The 15,145-nt window shown below is 52.6% G+C and overlaps 1 protein-coding gene across 9 annotated transcripts in view; it reads right to left on the minus strand.

Moving 5' to 3' along the window:
- The window catches only part of ANKS1A (ankyrin repeat and sterile alpha motif domain containing 1A), an 855,968-nt gene that overhangs the window by 142,421 nt on the left and 698,402 nt on the right, over positions 1–15,145 (minus strand). For all 9 annotated transcript variants that reach the window (XM_069633488.1, XM_069633494.1, XM_069633490.1 and 6 more), the window contains one exon: positions 14,117–14,223. In XM_069633488.1, the coding sequence (XP_069489589.1) occupies positions 14,117–14,223 (107 nt within the window). The remainder of the gene's footprint in view (positions 1–14,116; positions 14,224–15,145) is intronic.

Genomic DNA, 15,145 nt, shown 5'->3' on the forward strand with positions numbered 1-15,145 from the left:
TTTCAGACGGTATTGTACCATTCTAGAGGTGCGGGCGGGGCACACTGGTACAGCCTGGCCCGCTCACACCACTCAAGTGAGTAGGCCTCTTTGATATAGAGAGTTATGTTGGTCTTCATACAAGGACCAGTGCCAGTACTAATCCACACTAACTAGGGAGCAACTGGAGCATCTTTGGGAGTGGCCTGCAGCATTAAAGGTGTGAGCTGTAGGACTCGATTGGCCCGTCTTGCGGACCACCCACTGGTGGGATACATCCACATAGAAGGCAGACACGGGATCTTCAGTTAACTTCTAGTGAGGAAATAGAAGTGGGTCACCGAGAATTGCTCCATGGTCCTTACCTATTCCTCCCAGACCAGACCAGAGAATACCCGTCTAGCCCACTTTTGCCGACCTAGTCTGAATGCGTTTTGGCACAAAATAACATTGCGGCAAAACGCCTATGCGAAGGGTGGTTAAGGTATATATGGGGGTGGGGCTGGGGGTAGTATGGGGGAATTATGGTCTCCCTCAGCATTTTGCTGAAAAGAAAAGTTAAAAAATCATGTGGTGGAAGTGTAAGACGGCAAAAAAAAAAGCAGCAATGGTTCAGAGAACTAGAATATCTGCTTGGCATAAGAACGTATTGTTTAACGCGCCTAGAAACACTTGTGTACAGGCGCGTTATAAATGCCACATCATAAGGTTCCACTTTAAGAATTTTAGAAAATGAACGAGCTATGCATCACCTGGGGACTGGCTCTCAAGTGGGGTTCGAATTACTAAACATATGACATACTTGCGACAGTGACCCAAGCCCCCAGCCCTCAGTACATACGCCTTTGGCAGAGAACGCAGCCATCACGCACTGTACTCCAGCATCTCAGGCGAGGAGTGTCGGGCACTCTCCAGGTGTTAGCACAGCACCACCAAAGCCACTACCAGCAGGTGCAAAAAACGATTAGAAAGAAAAATTAAAAAAAAGGCTAGATGCAGACGGGCAGCGTGAACATATTAAAATACAGAGTGATAGGATAAAGACAGAAGGGCAAACATGCCAATGTCCAGTAAAGTGCCCCTTACCTCGACGGCGGCTGAAAGGGGAGCCTTAGAGAGAGGGGCATCAGTCAGCATCCAGAGCACGAGGGTTCGTGGAACTGAGAGACCTACAGTAAACACGAGCACATTCCATTCCATAAAACTGGAGTGTTCTGCCCACCTGGCTTAATAGAGGCAAAAAATAAACTGGAAACCAGGTTGCATTCTATTTCAGCAGACCTGTGTTGCATCCCATCTGTTGCTTTGAAATGAATCTCCTGGCAATAAGAACACCATTATTTGCTGGGTTTGCCACCGTCTACTCTATGCCTACTTTCGGACTCATTAACACAGGATCCAGAAAAGGTCTGCAAAATGACATTTCTTCATTCGAAATATTGCCAACAACCGAGCTACTGGATCAGGGAGCCTGCTTTCATACTAAGTGGATCAGTGCATTTGCTCTAGCAGGTGTGACAGGGAGCCCTACCAAACTGGGGAAGGGGCCTACCATGGCGAACGCTAGAGCCAGCCCTGTCCAGAGGCAGGTTGTGAGAGTTGGGGTGGGGGTAGTGGTCCCTGAAACCGGTTATAAGTCATAGTACCGAATCAAAAGGATCGAATGACAAAAGGGTCGAGTCAATTCGACCGAAAAAAAAGGATCAACTTTTTTTTGGGGGGTCCCCCCCAAGCTCCCGTTTTTGCTGTAAAAACACCCTTTTAAAGCTAAACTAGAGAAAAAAACAAAAGACATTTACATTTTTTTTTTCGATCCTTTGGATTTCGGTCGAATGCACTCTCACCTTTTGCATTCGATCCTTTTGTTTTTGAAACTTTAACTGGACACCCCTGAAACCCACTAATGTACCTTGAATGTTAACGTGGGGACAGCCACTCTTTCACACCATGCCTCCCAGAACTTGTTCGGCCCAGAGTGCTCTCATCCTTTTTAGGAGAGCAACTCTCAGAATGCACTTGGGCGGAACCAAGAAAATCTAGACTGGAACCAGGGGAATGGAAATGAGAACAGAAATAAGTGGACTTGGATTTTTCTTGCCAACAGAGATGAGACACGCAGCACCAGACCCATCAACACCAGACTGACCCCAGGCGAATGGTGGTGCAACAGAAAACTAACAGCGTGAGAAGAGACTTCAAGAGAGCAGGGGAGAGCCAGACATCCTCCCCAAACCAAAATGGAAGAAAGACTCACTGGCACAACAAGAAAGACAAGAAAAGCAAGTAGCCCGAGCACCTGGCTGCTACCCTGCAAATGGAGACTAAAAAGGGGCAGGGTTACTTTTTTTTAAAGCTTTGCACCTGTGCAACCCAACCCCTGGGAAATGAAAAGCCAAAGATTACTACACAGAGTCAAGTGAGCGCTGGAACCAATGGGGATTGGAGGTGCGGGGGTAGAACCAGGAAGAGGACAGTATAACTAGAAGAGTAGATGATGAACAGCATGGACTGTACGGGTGAGGCAGTGGTCCGAGAGACCTACCGAAGGACTGACGGTGGAGCTAGGGGCTGAAGAGTTGGGGTACAGGTGAGGTATTGTTGAGAGAGTGGTACTAGTGGGGTTTAGTGTGGTGAAGGTAGTGTAGAAGATGAGTAAAAGAGAAAAAAGGCAGAAGGGGGAAATTAGAAAGGCTGATAAGAGTATGGCAGGGGGGTGTGGAGAGTGCAAGGCGGTAGTGGGGGTAATGCTGAGGGTGGAGCAAAGCAGGAGGGGACAAACTTGGAAAAGATAGGTGGAGTGAGGGTAGTAAGATTAGGGCATAGAGGTATAGATAGTGGATTGTGTGTACGCAAGAGGTGTGTAGAGGAGGGGTATGAAGAGCGGAGAGAATAGTGGGAAAAGGGAAAGGAAATGAGTGAGTAAAGAAGAGCAGAGAGCTTGTGGACATCGAAGGGACAGGAGAGTGTGTGAAGAAAGCAGAGGGAGTGCCGGGTCCAGAGAGGATGAGAGAGAGTAGAATAGAGAAAGTACTAAGATCAGGGAAAAGATAGAAAGAGTGACAGACCGGGTCAACCAGAGTGCGACATTGGCACACTTGAACCATCAAATTCTATTGGGAAAACCTGGGGCAGGGCTAGAAACTAGAAAATACCCAGACAGAAGGCATAGAAGGCCTTTGCCTTTAGGCCCTCATCAACAGCCAGCATCAAATAATAGGGGAGTCAAGGGCGCGGGTGTTGGCGTCCCTCCACAAGTACCTTTCCTGGATCCCTGCTGTTTCGCCCCTCCCACCTCGTGCTAAAACAAAGACTCCTGGCTCTCCCCGCGAGGGTGAAGCCTGTGGGGAGTCACGAGCGTGGGGTGGCAGCGGGTTTGCAGGGGGTTGTGTGCGCGGAGTTCCATTTCCCATCTCACGCCCCAGTGGTGTATACCTCTGACTGACAATAACTGGAAGTTGAGCTTCTTTGATGGGTGCTACCTCTCGCCTTCCGCATTTGCAGTGCGGGGTTCGCTAACTCTGGAACAGGGAAGGTAAAATTCAATGCTGGATTTTCTACCATCTTTGATTGGGATGGAACAAGTTATTTACCTGTAACTGTTCTCCAGCATGGGGCTGGCATAGATTCACATGCTCATGAATATTCACCGTTGTCAGGCTGGGAATCCTCGGTAAAGAAAAAAATCAGTATCAGTTTGGTTTCTGATCTGTCTTTCTTAGTAGTAACCAATCACTGGTCTCTGGGTCATACTGCCCCCAGCCAATGACTGCCCTCTCCCTAAACCCCTCCCCTGGCAGCCATCCTCAGATTTGGTAGCACGTAAAGTGGCAGTATGATCAAGTGAAGAGCCGCAGAGGGGTAGGAGGGAGGGTTCGCATGTGAATCCATGCCAGACCCATGCTGGAGAACAACAGTTACAGGTAAGTAACTTGTTCCTTCTCCAGCATGGGGTCTGGCATGGATTCACATGCTCATGAATATAAGAATACATAGCAGTACACACATGCACAACCACGGGAGGTGGCAAAAGGCTCAACATTAAGCAACTCTTACCTCCTCACCAGGCCCACCTTCAGGCGAACAGGTTGCGCAGCACTGCTTGGCCGACCCTGGACTCCTCCCTAGAGTCCCGATGGACGCAGTAGAATCTCGTGAAGGTGTGCGTCGACCTCCACGTAGCAGCCCTGCAGATGTCCAGCAGGGGCACACCAGACAAGAAAGTCGTAGTAGCAGCGATCGCTCTGGTCGAATGGGCTCTCGGACGGCCGGGCAGCGATCGGTTTGCCAACCGTGACAGTACATGATGCAGCCGGAGAGCCATCTGGAAATGGAAGCCTTCGAGAGAGCCTTCCCTTGGTTCACAGGACCAAAGTTCACAAATAGCTGTGACGTCTTCTGAAAACTCTTCGTGCGGTCCACGTAGAACTTCAGCGCTCTAGCTACATCCAGCAAGTGCAAAGTCCTCTCAGCCGGCGACGGGAAGAAAACTGGTAACACCAAGGGCTCGTTGAGGTGGAAGTCCGATGGCACCTTGGGCATAAAGGAGGGGTGAGTCGTCGGCACCACCCTCGTGCCGTGAAAAGTCAAGTATGGAGGCTTGCATGATAGGGCCTGAATCTCTCACACACGTCGTGCGGAGGTGATGGCCACAAGAAAAGCTGTTTTCCACAACAGGAACTTCAACGGTGCCGAATGCAGAGGCTCGAATGGCGCCCCCATGAGCCTGGTCAGCTCCACGTTGAGCTCCCACGCCGGGGCAGGGGTCTTCACCAGCGGGAATGATCGGAATAGTCCCTTCATAAATTCCTTCACCAGGCGATGAGACCACAAGGACGCCCGTCCTGTGGTTCTGGTGTATCGGGAGATCGCAGCCAGAGTATCCTGATGGAGGCGTGAGCCAAGCCAGCCTTGCCCAGCGACAGTAAATACGGCAACACTTGAGGGGCCATAATCCGCAGAGGGTTAATCTTCTGTGCACGGCACCAGACAGAGAACCTCTTCCACTCATGTCCGTAGCACTTGAGAGTTGAGGACGCCCAGGCCTTTGCAAGAACCTCTCTGCAGTCTGCCGGGATATCGTACCCTCCAAACTCTAGTGCTGCAGGAGCCAGGCCTGCAAGTTCTGCGACTCCGGGTCTTGATGAAGGATGGCGCCTCCTTCTCTGGAGAGAAGATCTGCATCCATCGGCAGTTTGACTGGTGGGGACGCTGACAAGTCCAGAAGGTCCGGGAACCAGATCTGTCTCGGCCACGCCAGTGCGACGAGGATCATACTGCACCAGGACCTCTTGAGCTGGTTGATGAGTCGGAGCAGCAACGGCAACAGAGGCAACGCATACAGGAACAGGCCTTCCCAGGGGAACGAGAAAGCATCGCCCATGCTCCTCGGCTGGGGGAACCTGCTGGCGAACCTCTGGCACTTGGAGTTCGTCGCCGTCGCGAACAGGTCGATCTGGGGTTTGCCCCATCGCTGTAAGAGTCGATCCACTTGATCCTGGTGCAGCTCCCACTCGTGGCATGAGCGCAGCTCCCTGCTGAGTGAGTCAGCGATGGTGTTTTTTATCCCTGCCAGATGAAACGGTACCAGAAAGATCCCCTGGGCAACGGCCCAATGCCACAGATCCTGGGCCTCCTTGGATAGTGCTGGGGATCTGGTTCCGCCCTGCTTCCTGATGTAGAACATTGTGGTGGTGTTGTCGGTGAAGATCCGCACCACCTTGCCCTTGAGGGATGGGAGAAAGGGCCTGAGGGCCCAAAACACTGCACGGAGCTCCAGAATGTTGATGTGGAGCGGCTTCTCCTCCCGGAGCCAAAGGCCTCTCGCGTGAAGATCTCCGGTGTGTGCTCCCCACCCCTCCAGGGAGGCATCCGTAGTCACCGTCACCTGGTGAGCCGGGGTCTGAAAGTCTGTGCCCGCCGTCAGATGAGCACAGGTGCCCCACCACCGGATTGCTTGCCGGAACGACTCGTTGAGAAGCATCCTGTCCTTGAAGCTGCCTGTCACTTGGATCCAACAGGCATCGAGGAATTCCTGTAGAGGGCGCATCTGAAGCTTGCACAGGAGCACGAGGTATATGCAAGAGAACATCATCCCGAGGAGGACCTCACCTTGGCCACGTCCGTGGTCAGCAGGTGGTGCACCTTGCCTAGGATGGCCTTTGTTCTTTCCTCCGTTGGCGAAGCCAGTCGCGCCACTGTGTCGAGCTTGGCTCCCAGAAACAGTGTGACTTGCGAGGGGACCAGGTGGGATTTGGGGAAGTTGATGGAGAACCCCAGGTCCGTGAGCAGCTGTACGGTCTTCGCTGTGTGCTCTACGGCGAGCTCCCTTGTCCTTGCACGGATGAGCCAATCGTCTAGGTAGGGGTAGACGTGGATCCACTGCAGGCGCAGCCACCAGTGCCAGGCACTTGTTGAACACCCTGGGTGCCGACTTCAATCCCAACGGGAGGGCCTTGAACTGGTAGTGCCGTCCCTGGACCACGAACCTGAGTAACTTTCGGTGTCCTTTTAGAATGGGGATGTGGAAGTACGCGCCCTCCAAATCCAATGACAGGAAGTCTCCTTCCTCCAGCTGTCCCAGCACATGCTGGAGGTTGACCATCCGGAACTTCTGTGCCTTGATGTACTTGCTCAGTCGTCGCAGGTCCAGGACCCGTTGAGAAGGATCCTGTCCTCGAAGCTGAACGTCGCTTGGATCCAACGGGCATCGAGGAATTCCTGTAGAGGGCGCATCCAAAGCCTGCACAGGCGCACGAGGTATATGCAAGAGAACATAATCCCGAGGAGGGACTTGATGGACCTCACCCTGGCCACGTCCGTGGCCAGCAGGTGCTGCACCTTGCCTAGGATGGCCTTTGTCCTTTCCTCCGACGGCAAAGCCAGTCGCGCCACTGTGTCGAGCTTGGCTCCCAGAAACAGTGTGACTTGCGAGGGGACCAGGTGGGATTTGGGGAAGTTGATGGAGAACCCCAGGTCCGTGAGCAGCTGGACGGTCTTTGCTGTGTGCTCTACGGCGAGCTCCCTTGTCCTTGCTCCTGTCTTTTTTACTAGGAAGTATCTTGAGTAAACTCCGGAGCCCCGAAGCCTCTTTGGGACGAGCTGTATGGCACCTTTCTTGAGCATCGCCCTTACCTCCAGCAGAAGTTGAGGGACGTAGTTTTCCTTCCTGGCCACGGGTGGAATGCGGGGGCACTTCTTCAGAAACTCGAGGGCGTGCCCCTGGGCCAGGGCGTCCAGCATCCCACGGTCGGTGGAGATGGACTCCCACACGCTGACGAACTTCGCCAGCCGGCCTCCCACCGGGGTGCTTCGGTGGGGGCCCGACGCAACGGCCGGTTCAGTCCTGCTTGGAGGCCGCCTTGCCGCCTTGGCCTCCCTGGCGACGACGGTGAGATCCTCCCGACTTGCCTCGCCCCCTGTAGGCTTCTTGCGACGAGGAGCGGGCCGCCTGGCGGTACGTAGAGGAGCCACCGCCGAATCCCTTGGAGGCACCTTGCTTGCATCCGGAGTTCCGAAAGGACGGCTGTCGTTGCTGAAGAACTCCTAAGGCCCGAGCCGTATCCGTTTCAGTCTTGTTGGCTTTGAGGGACTCATCCACTGTTTTCCCAAACAGATTGTTCCTGTCGAAGGGCATGTCCAACACCTTGGCTTGTACGTCCTGGCGGAAATCCATCGCCTTGAGCCACTCTCACCGTCTAAGGCAAACGCTGTAGCCCAACTGGCCAAAACCGGTGTCAGCAATATCCGTGGCCACCGTTATGGCATGGTCCGACGCCACCTCACCTTCCTGCAAGATTTTCCAGGGCCTCTGCCCTCTTGTCATCCGGTAGGAAGTCCAACAGGGGGGCGATCTTGTACCACAATTCCCTGTCGTAGCGTGCCACGATCGCAAGGGCGTTGGCCGCCTTAATCGTTGCCGCCGACGAGATGACTCGTCGTCCCATTGCATCCAGCTTCTTTCCTTCGGCGTCCGGTGGGGAAGTTGACGTCGAGGCCGATGTCCCCCCCGCTTTCTTCTTGGCTGCCTCTGAGACGACCGAATCAGGGGTCGGTTGCACCCTAAGGCACAAGGGGGCCGTGTCGGGGTCCCGGTACTTCTCGTACCGGTCCCTCTTCGCAGGCATCGTGGACGGGTTCTTGAGAAGGGCGAGTCCCTCGTCCCAGATGTCATCCAGCAGAGGCACCGCGAGGACCGTCTTCCTCTTGGCCTCGCGCCGCTGGTAGAGGAAGCCTTCTTTCTTCTCTTCGGGGCAGAGCTGGAAAAGCTTGGATGCCCTGGCAATCATGGCATGAAACAAGCCAATTTCAGCGGGCGGGGCTGCCCGAGGAATCGGCAACGGGAGGTCCGTCCCATCGTCACCGCCGTCGTCATCCGTCCCCATGTCATCCCTCGGAATCGGGGAAGGGGACAAAGGCTGAGAGGGCCGTGTGGGCTGAGAAGGCGGGCTGGATGAATCCTCCTCCTCTTGCTTGGAGGGTTTCCCGACGGACCCGGCTCCGTCGGGTCGTCCGTCAGGGGCATGGGCAATCTGGTCCTTATCTCCGTGCATAAGGCTTGGATTGCTGTCAAAATGGCCGCCGAGTTGTCCTGTGGCTCGGGCCGCGACGGTTGCTCCTCCTCCACAGGAGCCCCGTCGTCGCCACCCTCGCTTTCGTCGTCCCCCCCTCATTGGGATCCCTCCCGTGGGAACGGGCCTCTTCCAAATTCTTGTCCAGTACCTCTTCGACTTTTACCAGCTCCTCCTCGGAGGCTGTGTCTGTAATGGCCACCGCCCCCCCCTCTATTTTTCCGATGGGCTTAAAAGAGGATTCCCTCTGCGGAGGCAGGGAAACTCTGGGCCCTGAGGTCACCTCCACTGGGGTAGCCTCCACAGGCTTCGCCAGGGCCACAGCGACTCCCTCAATAGAGGCCTTGGCCGGGCGAATCAAGGCCTTCACCGCCTTGGGCGCGCTTGCGGCCTTCACCTTAGGCGGAGGGTCACTGCCTCGCTCCCCTTTGGCCGGTTCCTTCGAGATCGACCGGGGCCGCTCCAGAAGCTTAGCCGGGTTCTCGGATTTCCTCTTCCCCGAGCCGGAGCGTTGGCTCGTGGTTGATGGCATCGGTGAAGATGCACCCCTGCCTGGCAGCCGAGGAGCCCGACCGTTCGGCGAACCCGGTGCCCGCGGACTCGTGGTGCTTTGCCGTCTGTTGGGCCCCCGTCGCCGGGGCGCCCTCACAGGACTTAGAAGACCGCTCAGACTTCTTCCTCTACTTCTCACCCGACGGGCTCTTTCCTTCTAGCCAGTTGGAGGGACGAAGATGGCGATCCTTCATGGTCCGTTCCGACATGTTCCCGCAAAACGCACAGTCCTTCTCCACATGCGTTTTGTCCTCATGAAGGCAATAGAGGCATTTCGAATGCTCGTCCTCCTTGAACACATTCTGCAGCTGGCATCCAGGACAAATCCTGAACAGCTTTCCGGGCGTCGAGCTTCCTTTCTTCTGGGCCATGTCCACGGGTTAGGCCTCAGAAAACTTCTGGAATCCTCCAAGAAGCGTAACTCGACGAAAACTTCACCCTTGAGTGGCGTAGAAAATCCAAAACGGGTCTCCGTTGATCGGATGAAGAAACGGTGGAGCTTGAGGCTCTATTTAACCGAACAATTATAAAATCTCTTTGAAAAAGCGCAAAAACGCAGCAAAAGCTCGTGAGCTATAGCACGTGGACTCCCAACACTTGAACGTGCGGTAAAAATCTGAGGATGGCTGCCAGGGGGGGGGGGGGGGGGGCTTAGGGAGAGGGCAGTCATTGGCTGGGGGCAGTATGACCCAGAGATCAGTGACTGGTTACTACTAAGAAAGACAGATCAGAAACGAAACTGATACTGATTTTTTCTTTACCGAGGATTCCCGGCCTGACGACAGGGAATATTCATGAGCATGTGAATCCATGCCAGACCCGATGCTGGAGAAACTAATAAACTAATCGATACTGAGATAATGTCTGCACCAAGCCTTCACACCCATGTTACTGTGCAGCACACTACTGCATCCCTTACCTGTGGACTCTGATTCTGTGCCCTGGTGCTACAGATCAGATTTGGAAGTGGAAGTATTTTACTGATTTTTTAGGGAGTAAAAAAGTAAGTGCAATTCCCAATCAGAGTATTTTCTAAGCATCGAAAGACGTTTCAACTGTAAAACAGAAGAACAAGTTACTTACCAACTGGTAACGTTCTTTCGACTGGATGTTCCTCCAACGTATTCCACATCTTTGACATGTTATGTGCACAGCTGTGGACATTACATGTCAAAGATGTGGAATACGTTGGAGGACACAATCCATTCGAAATGTTTTTTGTAATAATTATTTTTTTGCAACTAGATATTCATGCAAATAAATTAAAAGATACAGGTGTACTTCTTCTGATCAGGCAGATGTAATAAGTTTCATCCTGTGGTACGATGTGCACTACCGGTCCAAACCTATCAATGGAGCTGTGTGGGTGAAAGCAGGGGACACAAGGTCCTACGGGTCTGTTTCCTAATTTTTGTAGGGAGTATTTGTATTCCCTATTTTTATGGGAGTATTTGTTTATTTTTATGGCGTAAAAGTGGCCGATACTCTCCTTATCGGTAGGACTGCTGTCACCTACTTGCACCAATTATGCCAGAAGCACTGGCACAGGAAACCACACAGGTAGTTGCAGAGCCATCACTTCCCCTCCCTCTGTTTGGATCCGGCCTCAGTCTGGGCTTTGGCCTCGGCTTGGGGCCCAAACGAAAAAAAATTCCATCCCTAAAGAGGAACAAAGCCAGACCATCCACACGACCCCCTTCGCTGACGCTGCCCCAGTGGCTCTGAGAACATCCGACACTGTTGGATCTTTCGGGGACGCCGACCTGATGATTAACGAAATTCAGTAGTTCTTGGGCCCACAAGGAGTCTTTACCGGCCTGACTTATGGGAGGGAGCAACTATTGACAGTAACAGCAATGGTCATACTTTGGTCTTAAAAGCATCGGATATCCCGCACTGCCCGACAGTTGCTGTACCGGGCCCTGAGCAAAATGAAACCTTTACTGTCTCCCTATGTAGTATGGGGTTGTGGGTGGGCGGGGGACAACTTCGTCCAAACCAAGGACACAATGTTACCATCAAGTGGTCGGGAGGCCATGTCCCCACCTATTGTGCCCACTGAAGACACATCCACCCAATCTTCCGGCACTTCATCTATTTGTGTGGGCAGCGAGATAGGGAAGAGTTTGCCATGTGTATAAAGGACAACTGATGTGGCCCTGTAGGGAACCTCCTCTAGTTCACCACCTGACATGAGGGATGTGACCATTGTCCCTCATGCCACTCCCATGGAAACAGGGGAGGGATGTTCAGGGAGTAAAGAAAGCTGCAGCAGTAGTAGTTTGTTATTATCTGAACTTCTGGTAATATAAAAGCTTCTCCCATCTTTAATGGAAGTGGCTGGGATGATAGCACCACGATATCCAAATCGGGGGAGAACCTGCTTGATTCTGGCTAGGGACACATTGAGCAGCGCCAGGTTACATAACCCCTGACAAACAGTGCTATTGTACTGAGCCCCGGACCTGGGGGAAAAACGCCACTGGGGTCTGTTTTGACCGCAGCGAATGCTGTTCCATTGGGGGGCAAAGTCACCTTAAGCCTCCTTAGCCCTTGTCAGTTATCTGAGTAATTGATTGCCAGGGCTTTTGTTTTGTGATGTTTAAAAATAGTGATGTGCAAACTTTTATGGCGCCAAGCCGAAATAAAGTTAAACAACAACAAAACAGTAGCAGTTACCTACTGATCGCTAGCTGGAAAACGTGAGGTTTACAGGCATCTGTTTTAGGGTGGAAAGAGTCCACGGGGAGTTCAGAGAGGGAATCCCATTAGTACAACCTGTCTGCACCCTCACCAGAATAAAAATAATGTTGATCAATTGGATAATAAAAAGCACTTTGAATCATCTTTCAGAGCCTGGGAGTTATTGAAGCCATCCATGACACAGGCCAATACCACATTACCTTAATGTCACAGTAAAGCTTCGTTATGTACAGGCGAGGGCCACTCCAAAGAGCAGCGGAAATATGTTTGCTCTCCAAAAACCTTCTTTGGTTGACATAACGAGCAGTAGTTAAGGACAATTATGGGGCAGTGAGTCTATATTGAATTGAGGGGGTGGTGAGTCGCAAATCCTACTAGTTACGCATGTTCGGTTGAGTTGAGGGATTCAGCGGAAGGCAGGCTTTCAAGCAACCGTAGATGGATAATAAAACACTAGGACAGACTTGGGTCTCCACGATGTATGCGCGGATTCTGGACTTCTGCATGTGAGCTCCCGTGCTTGCCATGGCAAGGCAGCGCAGAGGCTTGAGACATGCGGGTGAAGCCAAGCATGGTCTGTCAGTGGAACACCAGCCTCCACGTACACGTACAGATTGCCATATAAAAGAAACCAGTTTTCCCTTCTGTAAGTTCTAACCGAGTGCTTGGATCCTAGCGAAACAGGGCCGTGAAGTAAGTGTTCGAGATGAAGGCCATGGCATCTTCTGGAGCCCTTTGCTGGATGCAGACTGAAGAATGCTTTTCCCTGAATGTCCTTGGCATGATTCATTGACTTCTAAACATGGCCATAGACTGCTCTGCAGGGAACTCGCCGGCCCCGCCTTCTTTTGTGTTGCCAGAGTCAGCCTCTCACGCCCCAATGGTCCGGTGGTGTTCCTTCTTGACCCTGACCCTGTATTATGAACGCTAAAATGTCAGAGCACTTCAATTATCGCAATACATGGTCCTGCTGCCAAACAGCTGTAACAATTAAAATGTTCCGTGGCGAAGTCGCGCTGTGTATTCGAGCTCCGTGTCATGGTACCCCCCGCCCCCACGTGCACTTTTTGCAAATCCTATAAGCAAATTTAACGAAGCTGGCACAAACCACATGGCTGAAGTCGGTTTTAAAAAGGGACTTCCATAGCATCTTCTGGAGCCCTTGCAGAGATGGCAATCCAGGAAGGCAGAGCGAGGGGCCGGAAGCAACAGTGCCCATCTAACAAACAAGAGGCCCAAAAAGGTGTCTCCAGAGAGGAGATGCTGCAGCGCAGGGGTGGCGTGGATTCCCAGGGCACTGTCGAGGGTCCGGGATAGGCACAGGGAGACTGCGCGTGGGCAGACCAATGTCAAACTCCTCGGAGAGTCTAACCAAGATTAAACTTGGAGGTGAAGAACGTGCTTACTAGCAACAACGGAGTTCCATCGACCGTAAGCTTCTTTTAGATCCATTTGCTGGACACATGAAAAGGACCCCCATTTCCCCTACCCTGAATGCTGAGCAAGAGGGTCAATATCCTGTTAATGTACAGGCTGCCCACGCATGTGGACTCAATAGCTCATGCCAAAGCAATATAAACATACATTTTACAAATTGCTATTTGACGGCAATGAGTTTGGGGTGAGGTGGTGAGGTGGGAATCGCAAGTGGACAGGCAAGTAGGCAGCCAGAACAAAACAGGCAGGCAAACAGGCTTAGAGCGCAAATCGAGCAGGCAGACAAACGGGATGCCGCGTGAGTTGGACCGGCCAGCCAGAGACAGGGCGAGGTGGACAAGCCAGACAGAAAAAGGGCGAGGTGGACCAGCCAGACAAAGACAGGGCGAGGTGGACCAGCCAGCCAGACAGAGACAGGTAGAGGTGTACCAGCCAGACAGACACAAAGGGCGAGGTGGACCAGCCAGACAGGGACAGAGCAAGGTGGACCAGCCAGACAGGGAAAGGTGGACCAGACAGCGCAAGATGGACCAGCCAGACAGCGCAAAATAGACCAGACAGCCAGTGACAGCGCAGGATGAGCCAGCCAGCCAGAGACAGTGCAAGATGAGCAGTCACAGAGTAAGCACAAGATAAGCAATCAGATCGAAACCGTGCAAGGTAAGCAGCCAAATAGCAATTTTAGCAAAAATAGAGTTGAAAGACAGATCAACTAGCAGCGGTCAGAAGTCAGGGAAATTTAGGCAAGACTATTTATTGATTGGACATTTATTTTAGACAATTTAGCTAGTACAGAAGGAGAGAAGAAAAGCAAGCAGGTAGAAAGAAGGGCAGGAAGAAAGGACTGTTGCGTGATATGTGCCATGCTGTAAACTCACCAGGAATCGAACATCATCAAAGCCGTTCAGGAGCAGCTTCCGCTCATACTGCTGCAGGCCCAGGGATTCCAGCCACTCCCCAACACTCTGCTCCAGCATGCGCCAACCTGAAGAGAGAGGAACTGGTGAGGCGGTAGCAGCAGCACTCTGAGGAGGACACGTGGCAATGCCACGTCATCTTGTGATCTGGAGGGCCAGACATTAGCCAGGTAGGCCTCCGATAAAAGCCAACATTATCAGTTTCAATAGTCTTTTAGAAGCAAACTTCCCCAGTGAAACTCCAAGGGCAGAAATATTGCAGACGGGGCTAGGCTTCCAAGGTAATGCATTTGGAAACTACAAAGCACAACTTCCCCTAAAGTATAGAGAAGACTTCATTTGCTTGGAGGAAGACGGAACAATGTCCCGCGCCACAAGAGATTGACAGACAAGGCAACACAGAAGCACAAGAGGCAGCCCACGATATGCACACATTCGCTGGTCTTGCATGTTAACCCTCAACTACAGGAGGAGAGAAGGGACAGGCTGGTGCACTTGGGAAGGCCAGACATCATGGACACAACGCGGTAGGTCAGACCAAGGACGGCTGCAGGCATGCAGGAGGGGGGGGGGAGGGGGCTTGCCAGGACATCTCAACTCACTTTAGTCTGGAGCGATGTGAGAGCATCCTGAAGCAGCGGTGGCTTTTCTTTCTCAGTAGGTACCAGCGATGGACAGCAAAAGGGCTCTGTCCCAGGGCCTGTGTGCTATCCCCCATAGAGGTAACCCCAAGGACAAACACAGCTCAGCAGTGTGCCTCCTAAACATTCAGCACGAATTCTGCCACTTCCAAATACAAGTCATTGCACCCCTCCCACCCAAACTATAAACGGCTTTGCCCCTTCCCGGACTGGCCCCCAGAATGTCACCGATCTAGTGGGATTCTGCTCAGTGTACAGCAGGCCTCTAGAAGTGTATGCTGCCTTGCCTAGCGATGTTCTAGCCAGCACATAGTGCATTACCCTGCCCAGTGGGTACAAGCAGTATTTG

The sequence above is a fragment of the Ambystoma mexicanum genome, chromosome 13 (assembly GCF_040938575.1).
Source record: "Ambystoma mexicanum isolate Mex_15411 chromosome 13, UKY_AmexF1_1, whole genome shotgun sequence".
Classification (NCBI taxonomy): domain Eukaryota; kingdom Metazoa; phylum Chordata; class Amphibia; order Caudata; family Ambystomatidae; genus Ambystoma; species Ambystoma mexicanum.